Below are 25,261 nucleotides of genomic sequence, written 5' to 3' on the forward strand. Positions count from 1 at the left end.
ATGTGTAATAACACATACGATTCTCTTAAGTTTAAATCTATTTCATGAGAATACTTGAGTTCAGTGTTATTTCTCACCAGATATTGAGTTTGGGGTTTATGCTCAGAATTATTATTTTTGGACTTGGGATCATTCTGAAATATTCGATTGAGAGATTATTCAGTTTTTCATAGTGTTACAACTTGTTTTTCGGTATATTATTCTAATTTAATTTAGATTAACTTAATTGGATTAATTTAAGATCAGAGTGATGAATGAAAGATGATAATGACAGCTGGCTCTTTTAAATTAGCATGTAGAATAAAATCTAGTCATCAGTAGCTACACTGATGCATAAATTAGTCTTTATTTATGACATAAATACCCAGGATTCCAGTGGCTAAATTCTCCCCTGGAATCCTGGGTACCTCACAGTTATCGAATGACATTGACATATCATTCAGTAGCTGAGTGTTCAGCCAATGAAAGTTGCCTATGGGTGAGAATAAATCTTAATCAAATGTCAGGCTGACATGTCTACTACCATCTTCTTTAAATTATAGTATAATAAATATTTTATAAACCTGGCATTGTTTTTTATTATTGTGGACCACTCTGTGGAATATGATTGAAGCATCTATCATATGCCTTAGTTCAGAAGTGTATGTTACTACGTACACATAGGCAAAAAGTTTAAATACTGCCATCTGCAGTATTAAACTTTTTTTTTTCTTTTTTAAATTCTTTTGTTCATGCATCTTTGTTTATAACCAAAAATAATGGATAATAATCAGCAATATAGAAAATTTTTGCTTTTCTTTTTTAGGCAAAATTAATTCTGAAGACCTTATATGAATTTAGAAATGCTTTAATAGCAGTTAAAGTAGATTGCCAGCCTGGTTGGCCGAGTGGTTAGTGTATCCGCTCTCCAGCCAAAAGGCTGCATATTCGAATCCCGCTTTGGGCATGGATGTTTGTAATTGTCTGTGAAAATACTAGTGGTGGTAGATGCTGTTGGTGTAGTTGTGGTTCGTTGTAGCTGGTGGATTGAGTGGTGGAGACAGAGTTGTAGAGTAGATGTCCTCCCTTGATGGGTCTTTGGACTTCCTGGAGGTGTCATATAATAATAATTAATTAAATGAAATTTATTTGCAAATTATAGATTCCTTTTATCTCCTTAAAAGTTTTCTCTCCTTTTTTCAGGAAAATAAAGTGAGGGTCTGAGGTATTGCATTAGAAATATATACACGTTAGCACAAGAATAATGTTTAATTTGTGAAATGTTTCGTAATGACTGTATATCTATATCAAAAATTTGGGAAAGTTTAATCAGGATAACATATTAATTTTTTTTTTAATTGGTATAATGTTATTTAAGATCATTATATGAATTTCTGAATTAATATTTAATTATGGATATTATTTCTGGGAAACTCCCATGTTACTCCTCTTAACAAACTATTATATTTACGGCTATTTTGCCTGCTTCTGTTTAGGAATGCCCCTGTTTAAATGTCATTGAGTACTTTTATACACCAACATGGACGTCCCCAGAACTTTAGACATTGTACACACACTACTCACAGAAGATCACGCCCTACACTCTCGTACTGAACTAACGCCCAATGACATTATTAACTCAATTAAACTAATAATTTCGGCAGACTTCTTCAAGTTCAACAACAACATGTACATTCAAATCTTCAGACTCCCCATGGGCCAAAACATCAGCGGACAACTAGCTGAATTATTCCTAGCACACATAGAATCACTCCTACTCCACCCCCACCCCCCACCCCCCACCCCACCCCACCCCCCGGCATCACCTTTTATGGCAGATACGTGGACGATATTCTGTGCATTGGAAATCCTACACACATCACCACCTTAAAAGCATCCCTAAACAGTCACAGCAACAGACTAAAATTCACCATAGAAACCAAACAGAACAAATCCATCAATTTGAACAAAATTGATGGATTTTCAGATCTTTTTTAAGTACGTCTTCAGCCTGACTCATGTTTTTGTATCGAATGGCAATTACAGTGTCATCAGGGTAACAGAACTTGAGTGAGATGGTAGCAGTCAAGTCATGTGTATAGGTTATAAAGTAAGGGTGCCAATACTGACCCTTGTGGAAGACCATTATTAAGTTTTCGTTGTCGGGACATTTTATTTCCTAATATTACTTGAAAGAAACGTTCAGTGAGCATGGAGGAAATTAAGTGTGCAATCCATTTACATGGGACAATGTTAAGAAATTTGTATATAAGACCTTCATGTCATACTGTATCATAGGCCGCTGTTAGGTCCAAGAAGACAGCTGATGTTTTTTCTTGCTTCTGAAATCCAGCTTCTATGTATGATGTTAAAGTGAGCACTTGATCACAACAACCACGTTTTTCTCTATCGGGACATGTTCAATCAGGACATGCTGTATAATTGGTATGGACAATCTGTTGTACGGAAGGCATTCTAACATTTTATAGGTGCAACTCAATAAAGCAATAGGTCTGTAACTTTTTGCCTCCAGGGGTGGTTTTCCAGGTTTAAGAATAGCAACTGTTTTTGACTTCTTAAACCGGCTAGGTAGTCGGCCAGTCAATAATATAGCAGAAAAGAATTCACAGAGCCCTTTTATAGTATTTGGCCCGCTATTAATCAGGAATTCAGGATGGACACCGTCGAAGCCTGGGGCCTTGCCTGCTTTGATATCTTTTATGACGGCTTTTACTTCATCTATAGTGAAGATTGAGGCATATTGTGAGAAAGCAAGGGCATTTATTTTTAAAGCTCTACGTTCTTTCTTAAACTTTCTTGGTATGTTCATGGTCCCTAGGTGCCCTTGACATATTAACGATTTGATTAGTCATTTTCTCAGGGGAGATAATTGTGCTTTTTTTTTTAGGTAGATTAGTTATGAATAGTTGTTGGAGAAGATTCCAAGCTTTTCTACTTGATCATTTGAAGTCAAGGTTTTCAACCATATCAATCCATTTTGTTTTTTGAGATGAGTTCAGGCTATGTAGTAATTCATCTGCTATTGCAGGATTTTCACTTTTCAGGAACTCTGTAGAGAGTGAACATCTTTTAGATATTACAGTATTTCAGAACATTCATGATTACATCAAAAGTATACAATCAGGATATATCATTTATAGTGAAGAATTTATGGAGACACAAACACACATGCTGGAGTAATTACTTTATTTATAATTAAGAAAATAACTCGACATTTCGACCTCTATATCAAGGGAAATACATATATATATACACACACACACACACACAGAACACAAGCTATATTACACTACACAAAAGTAAGATAAATCTAAATGCTTTGTTAATCATTTACCCTAGCCTGACCTCTGGTGGAAAAAAAATAACTAAAAACATAATAATAATAGATAAAATGTATACAAAAATATAAATTAAGAAAATAAAATAAATTTTTATACATATATCAGTTCATATACAGATAATAATAAAAATAAAATAAAAATAAAATAAAAATTAAGTTTTATAGCAGGACTATTAAACACATTTCTAAAGTCCTCTTATATTATGGCTTTCTTGTCTTCAGGTTCTGCCATCAAGGTTCTAGATGATATAGATTGCAGAGGTCTTCCATATTCTTGGAATTATTGAAGTAGTGTAGGGACATTGTGCCTTTCCAGTTGATTCTATGACATGTTTGAAGTGTGTGGTCTGACAGGCTTGTTTTATGATAGTGGAAGAATTTAATTTGGCATTTATGTTCATCTTTTCTTATTGGGATGGTGCGCCCTGTTTCCCCTATGTAGGGTAGGTTGCAGGTGCACTCAATTTTGTAAACCCCTTGTTGGGCAAGATAGGGAAGGGAATCTTTGGATGAGCTGAGTATACTTCTTAGTTTTACAGGAGGTTTGAAGGTTGCTTTAATGTTTTAAAATTTGTTATAATTTTTTTTTTCTACCAGAGGTTAGGCTAGGGTAAATGATTAACAAAACATTTAGATTTATCTTACTTTTGTGTAGTGTAATGTAGCTTATGTTCTTACATATGTATATTTCCCTAATACCATGCATTAGAGAAATATCAGAAAAAATAGATAGAACAGGGTATGGCTATGCTTTTTTGCTTTTAATGGTATTATTGTGGAGGATCTTATGAACTGTTTTTTTGTTGTAGCCATTTTTTATAAACGTTTCAGCTAATAATTTCTTATTCTTTGTTCAGTGCCTGCTCACTGGATCAAATTGTTAGGGCTCTATGTTTCAGGGTGCTGATAACCTTTAGTTTTTGTATTGGTTGGTGGTATGAATTTTTATGCATGTATTCACCTGTGTGGGTAAGTTTGTGGTAGACCATGAATGAAAGGCAGCCCTAGGGAACACGTGACAAGTGTGTCTAGAAAAGGAAGACAGTTATTGTTTTCAATCTCGATGGTAAATTGGATACATTTGTGCTGTTTGTTCAGGTGGCTTAAGAATGTATTTGATGTTTCACAGCCGTGGGAAATGTTGAAAATATCATCAACATATCTGAGCCAGACTTTGGGCTTTAGGCTTGCTGAATCTAGAGCTCATTGCTCAAAAACTTCCATGTAAAAGTTGGCTATGGAGGGTGGGGATGAAGTGGTGAACCCATGACTGTACCTTCTTCTGCTTTCACCCCCCCCCTAAAAATATATAGCTATCTGAAGATTCAACTTCAGATAGCTATATATTTTTATTAGAATAATATATGTATTCATGTTTGTAATCAACCTACCCTATATAGGGAAAACAGGACACACCATTTCAATAAGAAAAGATGAACATAAATGCCACATTAAATTCTTCCACTGTGTTAAAACAGGCCTGTCAGACCATGCACTTCAAACATGTCACAGAATCAACTGGAAAGACACCCATGTCCCTACACCACATCAAAATCTGGTTTGAAAGAAAGTTCAAAGAAGCCTGTGAGATGTTGAAACATCATCCAAATCTTAACAAAAATGATGAATTAATAATTCCAAGAATCTGGAAGACCCATCTGCAATCTATATCATCTAGAACTTGATGGCAGTATCCCAACACAAGAAAACCGTAATATAAGAGGACTTTAGAGATGTGTTTAATGTAGCTCCAGCATAAAACTTTACTTTTATTATTATACTGATATTAGTATACTAATATCGGTATTTTATACCGATATCTATAAAAAATTTATTTTATTTTGTTAATTTATAGTGTGCCTGTGTAGCTCAGTGGATGTGGCGTTTGCACCCCACGGCACTTGGCCACACGAAGGAAGACTTGATTTCGAGTCTAGTCGGCGACTAGAAGAAATTTTTCTAAGCCTTTTTTCGACCGGTTCCCGAGTTAGTCGATCTCCTGCACGGGCAAGTGGGTTTTTCCCTCCCGGAAACTCAAGAAAATCGACCATAGAACCCACATTATTTCAGACATTAAATATGAGTGTATTTAATATACACATTTAGATTTATCTTACTTTTGTGTAGTGTAATGTAGCTTATGTTCTTACATATGTATGTTTTCCTGATGATCACCTCGATATAGAGGTCGAAATGTTGAGGGTTATTTTCTTAATTATAAGTAAAGTAATTACTTCAGCATGTGTGTTTGTCTCCATAAATTCTTCACTATGAGTGCTGATCACTGTGTAACCTTAAAAGAAAATATATATATCATTTGCACTCGCATGTGACATGATAACAGATGTTGAGTTGATTTAAGATTTCACATAGTCAGACTCTCTTCCTTTAGTGAAGAAAATATTTCCTTCTTTATTCCGTAGTACTTTTTAAAAAAGAAATAATCTGATGGTTACTAAAAGTAAAAAAGATAAATGACAGTCATGATTGGACTGTTAAGCCGCTTTATAAAATATAAACTGTTGGACAGCATTTTGAAATCTAGGTTGCTTCAAATAGTTATATATTTTTATTAGAATAATGTTTGTATTCATGTTTGTTATCCAGCTGATAATCACAAATCAAAATTTGTGGGAACTTTCTTTTAGATTTTTTGATTCCATTATATATAGGAATACCATGAACTCAACTCATGGATAGGTCTGTGTCAGACTCATAAAAGTACTCATCAAAAGAGAACTTTTCCAATAGAGAACACATCTTTCATGTATAGAGATACACAAAACAAATTATTGCAATCTCATATCTGGTTACAACAAATTTTTGAATTTGGTTTAGAAAGTAAATTATACTTAACAAGAAATTACATACTTCTTTTAATCCTTTATCAAAGCACGAGAAAACAAAAGCTTGCTCACTTTTGGTTCTCCAGGCATGAGGTTAATGGTTTGCTTACCCCCACAGTCTGGCTCCCTTTGATGAGCGATAAAAGTTGGAATCAGTCTGGTTAGTGATACATACCATAATAGATGGCAATATACACATCAACCTGAACATGCATATAGCATAATCATGAGGATAGTTCAAACACTTTTGTTTGCCAATGCTTTTGTCAAGAATTAAAGTAAGAATACAGTTCATTGAATATTGTAATATTAAATGTAAAATGTGACTTCTGCATTGATTTAGCTCTCAGTATCTCTGTGAGTGTAGCTCCCACTGATAAACAATAAACAGTGACCCTTTCTATAATGCATGGCAACACATACACATCTGATTGGGATGTGCTATGCATTATGGATACTGAGGCAATTTGATGTAAAGTCAACAGCTAAACAAGATATGACATATCTTGTACCTGACAATATTAGTTTAAAATTAGTTGAGAAGAAATTGTTTATTTCCATGTACTACTTTTGTATAGCAATAAATTTGAAAAATAAAAATTCTGAAAAGAACATAAATTTTGTCAAAACTGAGTGTTTACTGTCATAGTAATATTTCATTTATATTTGGAGTGCTATAGACTGAATCAAATTGAAAAAGAAATAATTTACATTATTAATTCAGTTCCTCTTCTTCCTCTTTGCTTTTAGATCATTGAAGTAGCCAGGGAATCTCTTGAAAAGAAGAATGAAGCAGGTATTGATTTCCTTCTATGTATTGTTAAAGTATTTGATGTATATATATGGCCAATTTTTGTATTTGCATATCTTTACATATCAAATAAGTAATAATTTCTGAATTACTGAATTTTGATGGCAATTCATTCTGACATTTTATGTCACACAGACCTAAAGGAATCCACATCACACACCATCAGAGATAGCATTATAAAAATGAAAGAAACTTTAGCAGGAATGTTCTTATCGATAAAACTTGCTTGTCAGTTCAAACAAAAAATGTAGTATTTCTTTAAAAAAATTCTTGTAGAAAGGCTTATACGCTGGCTAAACATGATTATTAAATATTTAAGGAATTGACAGCATATACTAGAAATATAAATTAAATCAAATTTTAATATATACTTTCCAATATTTCGGCAACGTCACGTTACCATCTTCATGGGAACTTGAGATAAAGACACGTGCATGCAAGTACTACACAACAGCAAATGAGAAACGAAGCGAGGAAGCTACCGTTTTCCTAAAGTCCTGATAGTGCCCCCTGGCGGGCTATATTAGGTGTTCTTGGCCTTTGGGCTGAAGTTCTCCTGATGAATGTTTCCCAAATTTGGGACAGTCTTATGCATCCAAATTTGTTGTGGTTTGGCATGTTCCTAAGGGCTGAGGCTGATTCCATGAATAGTCTTTCATATTTGAACTTGCTGTGGTGTATTACTGATACTGAATTACTGAATTTTTACTAATACTACAGTATTACTGAATAGAAAATGGCGTCCCTTATCTGCTCCACTAAAGACCAACCACTTCCCCTAGATCTACCTGGTGTATACCAGGTCCCTTGCAGCTGTAAATTGTCCTACTTTGGCCAAACAGGCAGGACAGCAAATATCAGATTCTCAGAACACAAGGACTACATCCAATTTCACCAGTACAGCCACTCTGGGCTTGCAGACCATGCTCTGGATACTCGCCACAGTAATACACCGCAGCAAGTTCAAATATGAAAGACTATTCATGGAATCAGCTTTAGCCCTTAGAAACATGCCAAACCTCAACAAATTTAGATGCATGAGACTGCCCCAAATTTGGGAAACATACATCAGGAGAACTTCAGCCCAAAGGCCAAGAACACCTAATATAACCCGCCAGGGGCACCATCAGAACTTTAGGAAAATGGTAGCTTCCTCACTTCATTTCTAATTTGCTGTTGTGTAGTACTTGCGTGCACGTGTCTTTATCTTAAGTTCCCATGAAGAGGCAACATGACGTTGCCGAAATATTGGAAAGTATATATTAAAGTTTGATTTAATTTATATTTCTAGTATATGCTGTCAATTCCTTAAGTATTTAATAATCATCTTTAAAAAAATGTTTTTTTTTTTTTTTTTTTTTTTGTAAAGACAGGTGTCCTCCAATGAAAAGTGTGATATTTCTTTATTTATTAGGACTTTGATGAAGATGCTTTAAACTGAGTAGCATTCTTATTCAGTTTGTTTATTATTATTTTATTTTTTAGTGTACAGATTTTGAGCATTCTGCTTCTAACTCCATAAACCCTGTTATTTTTATTGTGCAAAATTCTATAACATGCTGATTTTTAGTAATACATATACTGCATTATAGGAGAAATGACTGTATTGGTTTTTCAGTAAATTTCACAAATTAGTTTATCCTACTATACTATATTAGTGCTCGTAGAAACAAAAAGAAAAAAAAAAAAAGATGGGGGGATTTCTCAGTTTATACTGCAGGTTACAGGACTTTAACTAAAACAAATTATCAGCATATCAAAGGCCAAAAGTAAAACATTGCCTTGGTTCTTGATGATAGCAGTCTTTTCTTGTTCCTTACCAATGTTACAGAAGAGGTGGAAACAGTTTCTTTGGTCTTTACCGCTTTTGTATTTAGATGACGACTGACTTCCTTCATCTTGCTTTTTTTTTTTTTGTAATGTGAATTCCTCATTAAAAAATTATAAACAACCTATCCCTATAGTACATTAGCTGTACACATGTACAAATATAACAGCATCTGCAGAAAAGTTCAGAGATCAACATTTATGATAAAAAATCTAATGTTCAAATATATTGTATATGAAAGCATCAGTTAATGAAATACACATCTTCTGCAACAGTTGTTAGCAAGTTATTTTTATATCATTTTGTATTTTACAGAAATACTTATTTTTTACAAACTATTTATCAGTTGTTGCAGATGATGTTATACTTCTAAATAAATCCGCTACAAGTCTGCAAGATTCTCTGACTAAATTGAATAACTGTTGTAATAGATATGGTATGAAGGTCAGCAATAAAAAGACAAAGACAATGAAAATAGGCAGAATCATTGAAAATGTCAACTGTGTTGTGAATGGAGAACCTGTGGAACAAATTGTGAATAAATTCATATGGAATAAGAGAGAAATTAGTCGGAAAACTAAATTAGCTGTATGCAAGACAGTGTTCAAACCCGTTTTAACTTATGGGTCTGATAGCTGGGTCAGAAGTAAAACACTTAACCAAAGACTAGAGACCGCAGATATGAGAGTCCTGAGAAAGATTAGAGATGTGAACAGATGGCATCGATGGCAATATCATATTAAAAACGAGGATATTAGAAAAGAATTTGACATTGTCGGCATCCAGGAATGCTAATAGCAGAGCTAATCTCAGGTAGTATGGTCACTTAAACAGAATGGGCGAGGAAACATTAGCAAAAACAAGTGTTCTCTGCCAGGTTGGCAGGAAAACGACCCAGAGGAAGACCAAGATATAGGCGGATCGAGGATTGATACGGTACAATATGCCTTAGACCAGTGCTTCCCAAACTTCTGGATGTCAGGGCCCCCTTTGCAAAAATTAAAATATTTAACCCCTCCCCCCTTGAAAAAAAATTGTAATAGAGAGATATATTATTATAATATTTATTGTATTTATATTCAATACAAAACATACACAGCGAATATTGCAAAAATCAAATGCATATATTACATTTTTTGCCTCTTACCGTTTGGTTATGAAGACGATGCGGGCTGTTCTGGTAAAATATGAAATACTGTCCTTTTTTTTTTTTTTTTTTTTTTTGAGTCTGTTTCTGCTTCGTCTGATTGTTCGCAGGATTTTTTAAAATTTTTTTATCAGCCACTTATCCATCTCAGGGTTCAATTTTTTAATGTAGACTAGATCAAATAATAGCACCACTTACCAATACTGGCACACCACAGACTGACAACATGAAATTAGTGAATATTACCTGAATAAGGGAATCTCCGGACCCGGAACATTTTTTTTTTGTGACTTTTCTCCCTTTACGGTAATTAAGCCTAACGTGAAACAGACAGCGAACGCAGGTTATTAAAACGTGCATATGATTGGTGCGGTATTAACAAAAGATCACGCAACCGAAAGATGAAAGCATAGCTGACAAATTGAGTTGAAATACTAACTCTCTTCAACCAAATTCCATATGTGAAACTGCCATAATATTCATTATGTATATATTACTTAGTTTTAACACGTTCGGTTGAATTTTATTGCTGCCTTGGGAAATCAAACTCACACCCATCTAATTAATAACAATAATTTTTAGTTAGATACTGTGTTTGCCCATGCAACATATAGTTTTGTTTCAGTCTATATATACAGCATAGTTTCTGTATGAGGGGACATGTGATTCATTAATTTGTGTTTTTATTCTAGTTGTCTCTAATTGTACTATTTGTTGAGAAATATATTACACAGATTCCTCGTACCTTATTCACTGGCATAATAAAAGTACTTGTTTTTATTGCCTCTGCAGTATAGTTGCTGTTAGGGAGGGTGTGTTGTTTACCACTGCAGAGTTACTGTCTCCCCACATGAACTTGTTTAAGCTTTTTTCCATATGTGAAGTATATGCGAAACTTTTATTGGTAACAGAAAACTAGCTCGGATGAGTGATAATATAAAACGAGTTTTGATATGTATATAAAGTCAATATCAACAGTGCCTGATTACGAACGTGTGATGAAAGGGACAGGAAGATTTGGAGCTTCCTTGGAGAGCATTCGAAGTAAATACAATTAACCGCTGCTTTCAAATGAAACATATGAATAAGCAATATTTACTAATATTCATTAAGTGCCGAAATACGCAGGAAGCAAAGTTTATGAACCAACACCAGTGTGTGAATTTTTCCATTAAAAAATAACAAAAAAGAAATAATAAATAATAAAAGTTAAATACGTTTCTTTTAAAATAAAAAAATCTACTTAGTCTTTTAAAACATTTTAAATTTGTTTTCATTATTTCACGGTTCCCCTCAACAAAACCTACGGCCCCCAAGGGGGCCGTGACCCACAGTTTGGGAAACGCTGCCTTAGACGATAGAAATATAAGATCTGATAATGATAATATTGGAGTCTTGACAAGTAACAGACTGATTTGGAGGAAAATTGTAGTTAGGAAGTTAGTAATGATGTAAATTTTTCATGTAGTACTATCATATCCTGTACACCCCCTTGAGGGTACATGTCAGGAATTTGATGATGATATTGAACTTGAGCACCCTGTGCCGTTCTGTATACAGTAAAGGTTATTTTATTTCTTTTACTATTGTCCTCTGTCATATACAGATTTATCCATTTAGCTACATAATAGTAAGTGCATCTGACAGGAAGGAAGCTGGGTATTCATTATTCATGTTAAGTTTCAAGTTATCAGATGCTGTTATGGAACATCAAATTTTTATTTCTTTTTAATCACATTTCATTGAATACCTTTATTTTAATTAGATAAGAATAAGCTTTCTTTGACAGTAGTTTTAATTTTTTATTCATTTGTAGATATCTCCCAGCCAGTAGTTTCTTTTGAACCTCCAAAGACCGAACAGTTACCAAATACGCCACGGTCAACATTGAACAGGTAATTTTTTTCTAAAATTATTCTAAAATAAACATTCTTTTCAAGTTCTTTATAGTCATGAAGATAGTGAATGCTTTAACTTATCTTTAACTTTATAAGTTAATGGTGAATGGAAAATAGTTCTTACTAGCAACTGAATTTAATTTTGTTTCTCTTCCATGAAACATTTTAATGACTTAAGCATTGTGGAAAGAGTAAGGAATTTTTTAAAATTATTTTGTATTATTTTATTTAATTTTTGTATTTTTAAAAACTTATTTTTACACAGTTTTAAGGTAAAACTATGTAAAAGAAAGGTGTTTCTACACCTTTCTGTAGAAACCAAATTGAACTTTTTCAAACCACTTCAGTTTTCCAATAAGGGGCAGTGGGGCAGTCTCATACGAAACAGTGAAATTCATCTCCAACCTAAAGACAATCACAAACATCCATACCCATAATGGAATTTCAATCCACAACTTGTTGGTTGGAATGCAGGATTATGGACAGCCCCTGACTTACATAAAGGTAGCATTTTCACAAACCTTTATATAACATAAATTTTATATAAGTTGGATTCAACTCACCTCACTTCCTTTTGCTTATGTTTACAGTACTAATACAGTAATAGATTAACTTATTTTAAAAGTTATTTCTGTTAGTTTCAGTCACAGATGCATATATAAATTAGATTTCAATATGTAATTATTAATGCAGAGTAAAAGTACAAAATAAACCGTATGAGAACAGAGGAAAAAATTAATTTGGCCATTCAACCTTCCTTTTGAAATTATCATTAGATGGAAAGTTGAATTTGTGTAAGTCAGGGTCTGTGCATTATTGTGTGATAATCTGTTAGGTCATAAAATGACTGTTGATGATAGTTTGAGTAGTTTTTGGTATTCATGTTTGCTAAAGTTTGATCTCTTTTAAGAGATGACATGGATTCAGAGAATTACTTGTGCTTTGAATTTGCTTATTTTCTGATCATATGATTAATGTTCACTCTGGACATACAAGGGTGTGCTGAAAAGTTGTAATAATCACCATGAAGGAATTGACAAAGAACCATGTAACTTACACATTATTCTACATATTCTCCACGAAATGTTATATACTTGTTACTACTCTTCTGCATCATTTGCAATCCTCTGAGAAAAAAAGTCTTTCCCTTGTTGCAGAAAACAGTCCTCAGCTGCAGATATGACTTCATCTGTGGCAAATTTTGTTCCTTTCAAGTATTTCTTTAAATTTGAGAATAGGAAATAGTCAGATGAGACCAGGTCTGGTGAATAGGGTGGGTGAGGCAGACATTGAAAGCCTAAGTTGTGTATTGTCTGTTGGGCTTCATGAGCAGGTACATTGCCCTACAAAAGCAACATGCCTCTGCTCAGTGTCCCATGGCATTTTTCCTTCAGTACTTCCTTCATTTCCTTCAGAGCTGTTGAATAAACTGCTGCTGTAACAGTTTTACCTTTTTTTGATATAAACATTTAGTAAGGATTACACAATCCATATCCCAAAAGACAATGGGGAAGAACCTTCCCTGCTGGCTTTTGTGTTTGGAACTTTTTTGGCCATGGAGAACTTTTGTCTCTACTCCAAGGACTGTAGTTTGGTCTCTAGGTCATAATGATGAAGCCATGTTTCATCAGCAGTCATCTTTTGAGCCAAAAAAATTTGCATCTGATTTCTTGAAATGACCAAAATTTCTTGAAATGATAGCATATATTCTCTCTCTCTCTTTTAGTGAGCATTCAAACATTTAGGGACCCACTTTGCTGAGAGCTAATGCATGTTCAGATGTTGGTGGATAATGACCCCAACTTGTTACCTGGATATCTCCAGTATCTTTGCAATGTTTTGGGCTGGTATTCGTTTATCATCAAGAATCATAGCATGCACTACATCGATGTTTTCAGGTGTGATTGTGTGGAAGGTCTTCCCAACCTGAGGGACATCTGTTGTCTCTGGATGCCCAGTTTTAAAGTTGGCCACCCATCTGGCAACTGTTGGATATGCTGGAGCACGCTCCCCTAAAGTCTCTCACAAAATTTGATGAATCTCAGTTGGTATCCTTTCTTAAAATTCAGACCTTTCTTACAGTATGAAAAACTTGATGATAGCCTCATCTCTGTGTCTTCAAATTTCTTCAAACTTCTGACATGTATTTTTGCAGAGTTTTTAATAAAGGACGATGACTCGCTGGAAAATTTGAGAGATTTTGCTAGATATTTGGAAAGGTTGTATGTTGGAGAGCCAATTCCTTTATTAAAAACTCCGCAGATTAAGGAAGATGAAATCATGGCAAGCTTTGACATAGTCTCCTTATTCACCAATGTTCCTACAGACGACGTTCTTGTTCTACTCAAGGATAAATTATCTAAAAAGATCATGGCCTTACTTACTCATTGCATCAATTCAGGATACCATCTATAAACAGAATCATGGTCTTGCAATGGGTAATCCATTGTCTCCTGTACTTGCTAACATCTATCTGGAAGTTAAAGCCATCTCTTCCTATCCTTTTAAACCAAGAATTTGGAAAAGATATATTGACGACATTTTCCTGATTTGGAGCCATGGCCGTGAATCTCTCCTGAACTTCCTTGACCATCTAAATAGTCAACACCAAAGCATAAAATTTATAGCTGAGTTTGAAGCTAATGGTTCTCTTCCTTTTTTGGATGTCAAACTGACCCGTTCCTCAGAAAAACTTAAAATCTCAATTTACAGAAAACCTATACACACTAACAGATATCTCCATGGTCATTCCCATCATTATCCTCCTCAGAAGCTTGGAATCATTTCTACTGTAGGACATTGTGCTCCCTCTCTTCTTGATGATGAGATAGAACTTAATAAAGAACTCAATTTTCTCAAGTCTACTTTTCAACTAAATGGTTATTCTCAAAAAACTACTGATAAATTCCTATTTAATCCTCTCGGTTGCCGTAATGAAGAGACCATTTGTGTAAAAGGTAATATTTCTATTCCATACATAAGCTCTGTCTCACCCAAATTAGCCAAGGTTCTTAGAAAATACAACATAAGAACTTTATATACTCCTCTTCCTAAAATCTGCTCCCTTGTGAGCCATCTGAAACCTAGACATCATAATCTTAAATATCCTGGTGTTTACAGATCTGGTGCAACTATGACATACCTTACTTTGGCCAAACAGAGAAGTCAATCAAGTTACGCATTGAGGAGCACAAGAGAACGAGCCAGTGCTTTGTCTAGTCATGTTCTATTCTCGGCCAATTCTAATGAAGAAAACCCTAGCCATACAGTCCTGTGAGACAAGTCTAATAACATTTTCCACTGCCATGATAAAGTAGAAAGGAAGATAATAGAATCAAAGGAAATCATTCTCAACCCCCTACATCTCAACAACAACCTGAGTTACAACCTTTCAGACTGTCATTGTGCTGTGGTCAAATACAGGCATTCACAAGATGCTATGTGCATGCATACGTCCAACAATGAAACCAACGAGGGAGCAATTTTGAATGTGCAGACTTCAACATTGAAATACACTCATGTGCAGTTGAATTAGAGATACCTGCCTAGTAGTGGGTAGCCCCCCCTTTCGCCTTGATGATGGCAGCAATGCATCGTGGCATGGCACTGCACCAGAAGCATTGGGGAGCTTCACAAGGCACCAGAAGTGTTGGGGAGTCAAACTGATCCATGACCGCTGCACAGCCTCCCACAATTCACAGAGATTGGTCAGAGCTGGGTCCAGGGTGCGTATATCTCTCTTGACAGCATCCCAGATATGTTCAATAGAATTGAGGTCGGGGAACCTCGGGGGCCAGCAAAGCATCCTTATGTCTGTGGAGTGTTCATCCACTCACTCGGGCACAATTCGGGGGTGGTGGGCCAGTGCATTGTCTTACTGTGGGTACAGGTCTCCTGCAGGGTGCTGTAGGCACAGAAAGGGGTGCACATGATCTGACAGCAGGTTCCTATATTGTTCACCGGTGAGGGATGATGGTAGATGTACCAGGGGACCCATTTCAACCCATGTAAACAGTCTCCATACAAGGATACCACCGGCCTGAACTGTACCCTGCTGGCACGAGGGATCCATCGCTTCATGTGCTTGGTGACGCACTCATAACCTGCCATCGGTGTATACCTCAACTCATCAGTCCAGGCGACCTTTTTTCATGCGTTGAGGGTCTAATGCCGGTGTTCGTGCACCTATGCTAATCATTGTGCCTTGTGATGTGCGGTGAACAGAGGTACCCTAGTTGGGCGGTGGCTTCTGTACCCCATAGCAAGAAGATGGTTCTGGATGGTGTGACTGCTCACATGTCGTCGTTGTCCAGCATTGAATTGGCGAGTAATCTGCGGCACTGTGGTCTGTCTATCTGCTATTACCATCTGAGCTAGCCGATGGCATCCCCTGTCATCGAAACGTTGTACACCACAGCAGTTTTCCCTGGCAGCTGTGGTTTTACCCAATTCCATGTACTCAATGGTACACACTTGACACAGTGGCCCGTGAAAAGTCCAGTGCCTGCACGACTTGGAGATGGAGTGCCCCATACTTCTGGCTCCGAGTATCTGGCCGCGATCGAATTCGCTGAGATCTTGAGTCTTCCTCATTCTGTGCTCGACTATTATTCAGACAGTCAGTACAAGGCCTGACGACATCCCCATCACGTAGCACTATTCCATTCGCCAGGGCGACCACAGCACCATTTCACCAACATAGCAGGTATCTGTAATTCAACTGCTCATGAGTGTATATATACATTAATTTTCCATGTTGTTTACAGTTATTTCCTCCATGTGTTTTTACTGGTTATTTCCTTTTTTTTTTAATGTGCACCTGACGAAGGCTGACACAAGCTGAAACTAGTTATGTTGTACTAATAGACTCTGTTTTCATTTCTCTCGGTTCTAGTCATTCAACCTTTTTATAAAAATGTACAACAACCGAGTAAATCAATCTTCATACATATATATGGATAACTGAACTTTCATATCTGACATGCCCATTCACCAGAAGTTGTTCACCTTTGGTGGGCTGGGGAAATCTGAAATCCTACACCAGGTGAGACTTTTTTTTTTTAAACACTTTAGGGCCACCATCAACAGGTTGGTAATTTCACTCACTGGACAGTGGAAATAACTGTCCAGTGAAAATTTGCTGACCTAGTGATTAAATAGATATAATATCTCAATTATTCCAACCAACAGGCAGATGCACAACCTACTATGGCATGGAAGTTTTGTCAAAGTTTTTGGGTGTAGATGGTTTTCATTATCCACTGTGACTACCCTGCTGATTGGGAAGCCTGAAGCAGCTTGAAAAAGTTCCTTTTTTGGTCTCTAGATTGGAATTTCCAGATTATCTAACTATCCGTAGTACCAAAATGTGCTATAGATACCAACCTTTTGTAGAAGAAATAGTAAATATATATTACATGTGCAAAAGAACAACTTTTCTTTATTCACAGAATTTGCACCTGATATTGTGTCTTAAATTTAAAAGATAGAACAATAGTGCAATAGGATTGAAATCATGTGTTGTAGTAGAGAAGTACATATACTCTAATTATAACTTAAAAGCTAATTACAGTGGAATCTCGCTAATCCGAACTAATAAAAACCGTGCTCGTTCAGATTATCGAAAAGTTCGGATTAGTGAATTTTCCCTGAAGAGGCAACAATAACTAGCGTTTAAGACAAAAATAATCAGATTTTAATGGTACATCAGTTTAATTCTGTAAATAAATGAAGTAACTAATAGAAAAAAAGTTACTGTACTGTAATATAAAACTGAAAAAATAATACAGTACACAAGTTTATTTTAGTAAAAAATTTAGTTTGTATGTACCTGTTTTGTTGAGGATTCTGATTTAATAAAATTGCATAGTTCAGTAGATAACTAAATTTGCGTAAAAAAATATCACTTTCTTGTACACAACACAAAAAAATGTTTCACAAAATAACACACAAAAAAGTTTTTTTTTAATTTCTTTGTAAAAAAGTCACTGATTTTCTTTTGCTTCTTGGAAGCTAAACTTTTTTCGAATGCTTCTTCTCAGAGCTGCATTAGCAATAAAATTTTCTGGAATAGCTTATCATTCTGCTTAGCCCATTCATAATACATAAATAATACATATATTAAAACTGTCAACTGCTTTTTCATGTTTTACTTTTTTTTTTCTTCGAGTTCTTTATCGTCATCTAATTCATTCTATAGCATCATATTTATAATTTATGCATCTGATTTGATTTCGAATTCATTTTCGGTTCTACCTGTAATCCATTCCATAACATCTGTTTGTGAAATTTCAACATTTGGATTTATATTTTTAACCAACTTATGCACGTTTTGAATTTCCGCTTTTTGTGTATCACCGTAATCATCTTCCTAAATTCTAGAGAGCCACAGTTTTTTCCCATGACACTCAACAGCGGTGATTCATGTTGACAATACAGTATGTACTGTACAGTATAAAAAAGCAAACATGAACACACAATAAATCAAAATAGGCCTACAGTGTAACCATACAATCAACAGTATGAAAAAAAATACTGTACTGTAATAATAATAAAATAAATAATAGTACACAAAATAATACGTAATAAATAAAACTTTTTTTTTCTTTCAAACCGCAGTTTGGATTACTGGAGGGTTCGGACTAAAGAGGTTCAGATTAGCAAGATACTAGTGTATAAGAATAATTTTAGAAATGAAGGGATTATGTTCTTTTTTATGAGATGAATAATTTACTGTAATTGATGACAACAGCAATTTGGAAAGGAAGCCTGAAACTCTGAGTTAGGAGCACTGATGCACTTGCCTATCAGGTGCGTTGTAATTTTGCCTTACAGGTCTTTGTAAACTGCCATGGAAAGCTACAGTTCAAGTATAATTTGTTTCATGAATTGATGCGTGCTAGTTACCAATTATCAGTATGCCACACTTTTTTTTTTTCCCCTTAGTCAGTAATAAATAAATTTTATATATGGGTACTATGAGAACTCTACTCTAATCATCAGGAATTCGTCCCTCTGTCCACGCCTTCTGAACTATGCAGTGCAGCCACTGTAAGACTTTTATACCACCATACTTCAGCATTTCTGGTCGAATATCATCTACTCCTGCTTCCTTTTTCTACTTCAAGTATGGATATGTATTCCTGGCTGTATGCCTGTTGAGTATTTTTTACCACTGTGCTATCACTGCTTGTTTCATTTAGAATTTTTCGAAGTAATTACTCCATCTTCAAGGATATCTTTTTCTTCTGTTTTCATGTCACCTTTATCATCTCTAACTCCTTTTACAGCACTCTTTCCTCCATTTCTAAGCTTCTTCAACAACCTCCAGAATATCTTATCACCTTCTTGATATTTATTTTCTATGTTCTTGCCAAAGTCCTTCCTTATCTTTTGTTTAGCTAGTTTTACACAGTGTTTAGCTTTCTTACATTTGTCTCTGTATTCTCTAAGAGCACAAGCTGACTTATTTGCCAGGAACTTTGGATATGCTTTCTTCTTTTCCTTTGCTGCCTCTTTAACTTCCTGTATCCACCATGGAGTTTCTGATTTTTCTATCCTTGCAGACAACCTCACCACATGCCTCTCTGGCTGAATCAATCAGGGTTTTCTTCAAGGCTTGCGACTGAATCTCCATGGTTTGGTTCCTGTTCTCAAACTCTTTCATTTTTTTTTCAATAATCTTTGTGTATTTTAGTCTACAGTTCACATCTGAGAGCTGTTCAACTTTTATTCGCTTTAGAACTTTCTTACATGTTATTCTTTTCACTATGAAATTCAATTTTATCCTGCTCAAGACTAAATAGTGATCACTTCCAATTTCAAATCCTCTGTATACTCTGGTGTCCTGCACCAGGGAGAAACATCACTATCAACAATGACATAGTCAATGAGACTTTTCTTATTCCTTGTCTCTTCTCTCCATGTGAATTTGTGCACATTTTTATGTTGGAACATGGTGTTAGTAATAACTAGTCCATGCCCTGAGCAGAAATCCAACAGGTATTTGCCATTATACATCCCTGAAACAACCTTTGGAGCACACTACTAGTGACTTTCCTCTTCTGGGATGTTGTTCCTCCCATACACAACTTGCTGATACCTATCAGACAGCCTATCCAACCCAATGCACTAATCTACCATCTAATCCCATCTGTCACAATTTAATTACCAACTTTTCATATGGCAATCTGCCAATGCACTAATCTACCATCCAATCCCATCTGTCCCAATTTAATTACCAGCTTGTCATATGGCAATCTGTCAAAGGACTTTGCAAAATCAAAATTTATTACTGTATGCTTTCCATTTGTCTACTGAACCTGTCACCTTGTTATAATAAGGATAACTAAAACATGACCTTCCTCTAATAAATCCATGCTGTCTATCAAAAGGAATGTTTTTGTTGTTGTCATCAACCCAATTCTGAATTCTAGTCCTCATTAGCCTCTCTAACACCTTTACTACAACTCTAGACAAACAGATTGGTTTGTAATTCAAAGCCTTCTTATCTCCTTCTTTATGAGCAGAAAAATTTTACCCTCTTTCCATTCCTTTGGAACGTAGGCAAATCTAAGACTCAAGTTGAAGAGTAAGTTAAAGCTGTTGTTAACTCCCTGGAACATTTCCCTCAAGACGTGCAGTGATATATCAAGTCCTGTGGCTTTATTGTCAAGTTTACTCAATTCTTCGTATACCTTCTGCTCACTCACCGTCAGTGGCTCCTCTCTTCCCACTGCTCTCAAGTTCTGCATGATGATACTTTCATGAGGATGAAATACCTTTATGAACTGCTCATTTAACATTTCTACTATATCCTCCTCAGTAGTTATCATTCTGCCATTCTCCAACTAATATCATCCTTCCATATTGATTCTTCTACTGGCCACATATTGAAAAAACTTCCTAGAATTCTTTTTAGCCTCATTAGCTAACTGCTGCTTATATTATACTTTTGCTACTCTTACCAAGCAAGTTACCTCTCTTGCTTGCTCTTTGTAATCCTAGTGCAACATAATGTCATCTTCTTCCAAATTTCATGCTTTACCTCTTCATCATCCATTTCACACCCACCCCTTTTTTACCTTTGGAATGCATTCAAACATTAATTTTGCAAGACAGTTCCTAAGCAGCATTAATCTCTTTTCTTTCCAATTCTTCATTCCGTGACATAGCTGCAAGCTGTCTCCTGAGCTTGTCATGATCACCAGCCTAATTCCATATCCATCCCTTTCTCACAGAAGTCCTCATATGGTTGCCCACCACTCAGCTAGTCACCTCATGGTCTCTCTTACCAACTGAAGTGACATTCAACACTTCATTTACAATAACATCCTGTAATGAGATAATCAAATCCCAAGATCCTTGATCCATGTGTGCCCTCTGTTATGTACTGCCTAAGGTAGTTGTCCCTCAAAAATTCAAGAAATTCATTCTCTTTGTCCTCAGATACTTTGTCCTTTCATCCAGTTATCCCTCAAATGTGACCCCCCCTCCTTGCCCACTCATCTCTATCATCACTGATCTTACACCTCTCTTCAGACCTGTTTGTTTTTCCCACATCCCTGGTCATTCACTCCACTCCAATATCCATTATCTACTCTTGTCACACAGCGTCTCCCTGTCCACCCCAGTTTCCTCTTTTTCCCTGTTGGTCTTGTGTTCTTTCTCTTTCATTCTCTTCACTCATGCCACTCGCATCTGTATTCACAAGCTCTCCTGCCCTACTTACCTCCTGTTCCACATCACCTCTACCACCTCTTAAATGACCACAGTCGAATCTTCTGTTTTGTGTATCTACATATATTTACATTTTTGTTCTAATCATTTCATGTTGTGAATGCCTATGAAATGTGCAGAAATTTTATAGCCATAAATTATTTTTCACATAAGTTATCCATATCATTAATTTAGTTTCTCTGTATCTACTTACATTCCTAGTCTTAAACATCTTTATCCATTCTCAAGACAAAGGATAAATTTCATCATTTGAAACATCCAGTAGTGTATAAAGTACGGGATAGGTTCCAAAAGTTTCAGGTCTGACATACAAAATTTTGCTCCAGTTTTAAAATGGCATGTGTGACAGATATCACCATCTGTTGGGGAGGTTAGTGTACCAGTTTCAAATCACTGCCTATATTATTCAGTTGGAGCACTTGTTTGACTAATACGTGGCACGCTAAGTGGCTGTAATGTTAAAAATTGAGTACTGCACTGTGATAAAGTTTTTCACCAAAGAAAGATGGCCTTTCTCCAAGTGCTATCAAACAGCAGTTGGATGGTGTTTATTGGTAAGCTTCTCCTTCATATTCCACTGTGAAGGAATGAGATAAACAGTTTTGCCTATGCAGAGAGAGCATCGAAGATGATCTTTGTGATGGTTGGCATGTGGAAGTGATGACTGCTCAATGACAGATGACTGAAGCTCAAAGAAATCTCAGAAAGGGTGGGGCTTTCTATAACAACCATCTTTCGCATCATTTTTGAGAAGCTTCACATGATGGTCAGTGCAAGGTGGGTGCCCCAACTTCTCTCTTCAATTCAGAAGGAGCATATTGTGACCTGTTCCCACAAGTTTTTTTGAGCTTTGTCAATGGAATCAGAGAGAGAAGTGGTGGAATTCATTGTCACTGAGGATGAAAACATGGTCCTTCATTATGATCCTCTTTCCAAAAGGGGAATCCATGGATTCCCTTTTGGAAAAAGGATCGTAATGAAGAATCCAGAATTCACTCCTGCACAAAATGTGCAATGCCATAAAGGAGAAGAGACAAGGAATGCTGAGTCATTGTGTCCGCCTGCTTCACGACAATACTCCAGTCCATACAGTTATTGCTGCAAAGGCTGCAGTGAAGGACTGTGGCTTCCAGGAGATTGAACACCCACCCTACATCCCAGATCTGGCACCCAGTGACTACTACATCTTCTAGAAACAGAAGAAAGAACTTTAAGGAAGAAAATTTGCAGATAACAATGAGGTGAAAGATGCAGTTTTAGATTATTTTGCAGACAAAAGTACAGACTACTTTTTCAAGGGCATAGAAATGTTAATTGAAAGATGTGAAAAGTGTGTTGAAGTAAAGGGAGATTATGTTGAAAAGTCGCACAAACCAGATGTTTTCTTTCTATCACCTTTAAGGTGTAAAATCTTAAACAAAAGGAATTTTGTAATAAAATACCTTTAATACAGATTTTACAAGTATGCTAAGTCCCAGTAAAAATATCTGTGTATTAATAGAAAAACTTGATGTTAATTAACTTGGAAATAATAATTTTTTGAAGTTATTGAATATTGTGAAATCAAAAGGCTTGTATAAGAACAAAGGAAATTACATATCAGATAAATTGTGTCTAAGTATACTCTAGTCAACTAAAATTCCAGACAGATTAAGGGATTAAGTCATGACCCGAGGCCACTCCAAACGTGAAGGTTGACATTACATGGGGGTTTCCTGTCTGAGTGCACTGATCAATGAGGGTGACGGGTGCAGAACATTAAGGGTCCCAGGGAATTACTACATAAGAAAAGACGAAGGTCATCAGAACCAAATAAATAGCAGTGTGCTACGTTGAGATGGGGCTTTTGGTTTTTTCCGTTCCTGGGAGTTCTGGTACGTTCCGGAGTGAAGTTCCATTCGTGGACAAGGAAGTCAATGGAGTTCCAATGGAAGAGTTCGAATTCATGACGGTATCAAAGTCACCATAAGCCGATGAGTTCTGCGGAAAGTACGATGTTCGGTAATGGCAACTGAGCTTCACTGGAATCGTGGGTGATGAACCGTTATCTCATTCGGAGACCTTCATTCAAGAAGCAAAGGCCAGGAGAACGATGCAGCTCAAGCAAGTTGTATTAGGAGGAACCAGATGCCGAACGTCCAAGCTGTAGGAATTAATTTGTCCGCTGATAACAAGGAAGAAGTCTCGCAATTTTCGAAAGGGATGTCCTAGTGCAGTGACGAGGTCTAATGGAAATAAGAAGAGATAATCACTCAAATCAACCTGAGAGGACCAGACTTCGTGAAAAGTAAGAACTTTCCATTATTTAGTCAGAAACCAACTTAGATTCTGACGGTGGTTTGAATTGATGAAATTGATTTAAAGTTAATGTTTCAGGACTTTAGGCCTTGAGCTAATATCTGAATTAATTAATTCTATGTAAGAAAAAGCGTTGCTCAAATTATTGTGAAACTGCTTGAGTTTATTAATGTAGAAATTCCTTGAGCGTGTTTTTATTATATGTTGACGATCGGAATGTATGTACAGTTAAGAGGGGGGGGGGTAAAATTCTACACATGTGGTCCTAAATAGAAATGTTCAGATGGTTGTGGAATATGATTGGATAACTTGAGAGAGTTGTTAGTTAGAGCTTACTTACAAAAATTAAGTAAATTTAATATCTGTCAATTGTGATCTCTAAGTCCAATGCACTACTCATAAAATTGAACCTACGTGTCATGAAGTAGATATTGCCACGACTGCAGAGTAATTTGGTATATAGATTAGTTAGAGAGAGAGAGGAGCTGTGTGTCATAGTCGGTGTTCTATTCTATGGAGGGAGATATTTCTCTTATCCTACAATTTTGGTGGTGCAGCTGACCTACAAACAAATTTTCCGAAATTTAAAATTAGAATATAATACCATAAGTCAGACAAAGAATTTGGCTCCAGCCCGAAGCACTTTCTTTGTTCTTGACGTCTTGCTCACTTGATTCTTACTATTTGCGGCCATAAGATAGAAGTAACTTAGTTTATGATAAACCAACAAGGAAGTTCAATTGGTAATCATACAAGACAAATTAAGGTATAGATATTAAACAAAATTAAAGTAAGAGAACAAACACACACATACACATAATAAATTAAAGACTTAATTCTGTATGTTAGTCAAGTAGATAATAGTTTGATATCTGACGTTTCACTGACTGATATTCAGCATTTTCAAAGGATACGCTTGTAAGCAATAGAAAGTAACAAAAACTAGGAAACTAACTGACAATTCTAAAAATTATATAAAGTTATCACTGTGCGTGATACAATGATATAATACACGTGTCGCAAGTACAATGTTTTATTTGTTGAGAAATTGATTGTAATTTTCATGAAAGTTCATTTCTTTTTGGTTGAACTTTCATGAAAATTACTAAATTTCTCGACAAATAAAACGTATTGCAACACGACACTTTATATTATTGTATCACGCACAGTGATAACTTTATATAATTTTTAGAATTGTCGATTAGTTTTCTAGTTTTTGTTACTTTCTATTGCTTACCAGTGTATCCTTTGAAAATGCTGACAGATATCAGTCAGTGAAATGTCGGATATTAAACTATTATCTACTTGACTAACATACAGAATTAAGTCTTTAATTTATTAATACTAGTGGTCAA

The 25,261-nt window shown here is 35.7% G+C and overlaps 1 protein-coding gene across 5 annotated transcripts in view; it reads left to right on the plus strand.

Annotated features, from left to right (window-relative positions):
• Window positions 1–25,261, plus strand: part of LOC150098334 (centrosomal protein of 41 kDa-like) — a 188,136-nt gene that overhangs the window by 65,932 nt on the left and 96,943 nt on the right. For all 5 annotated transcript variants that reach the window (XR_016549515.1, XR_016549514.1, XM_090405327.1 and 2 more), the window contains 2 exons: window positions 6,937–6,982; window positions 11,789–11,867. Coding sequence is in view for 3 of the 5 variants with exons in the window: in XM_090405327.1 (XP_090261453.1) it covers window positions 6,937–6,982; window positions 11,789–11,867 (125 nt within the window). In the remaining 2 variants the exon portion in view is untranslated. The remainder of the gene's footprint in view (window positions 1–6,936; window positions 6,983–11,788; window positions 11,868–25,261) is intronic.

The sequence above is a fragment of the Typopeltis vanoorti genome, chromosome 15 (genome assembly GCF_054136105.1).
Source record: "Typopeltis vanoorti isolate ZY-2024b chromosome 15, IOZ_Tvanoo_1.0, whole genome shotgun sequence".
Taxonomy (NCBI): Eukaryota; Metazoa; Arthropoda; class Arachnida; order Uropygi; family Thelyphonidae; genus Typopeltis; species Typopeltis vanoorti.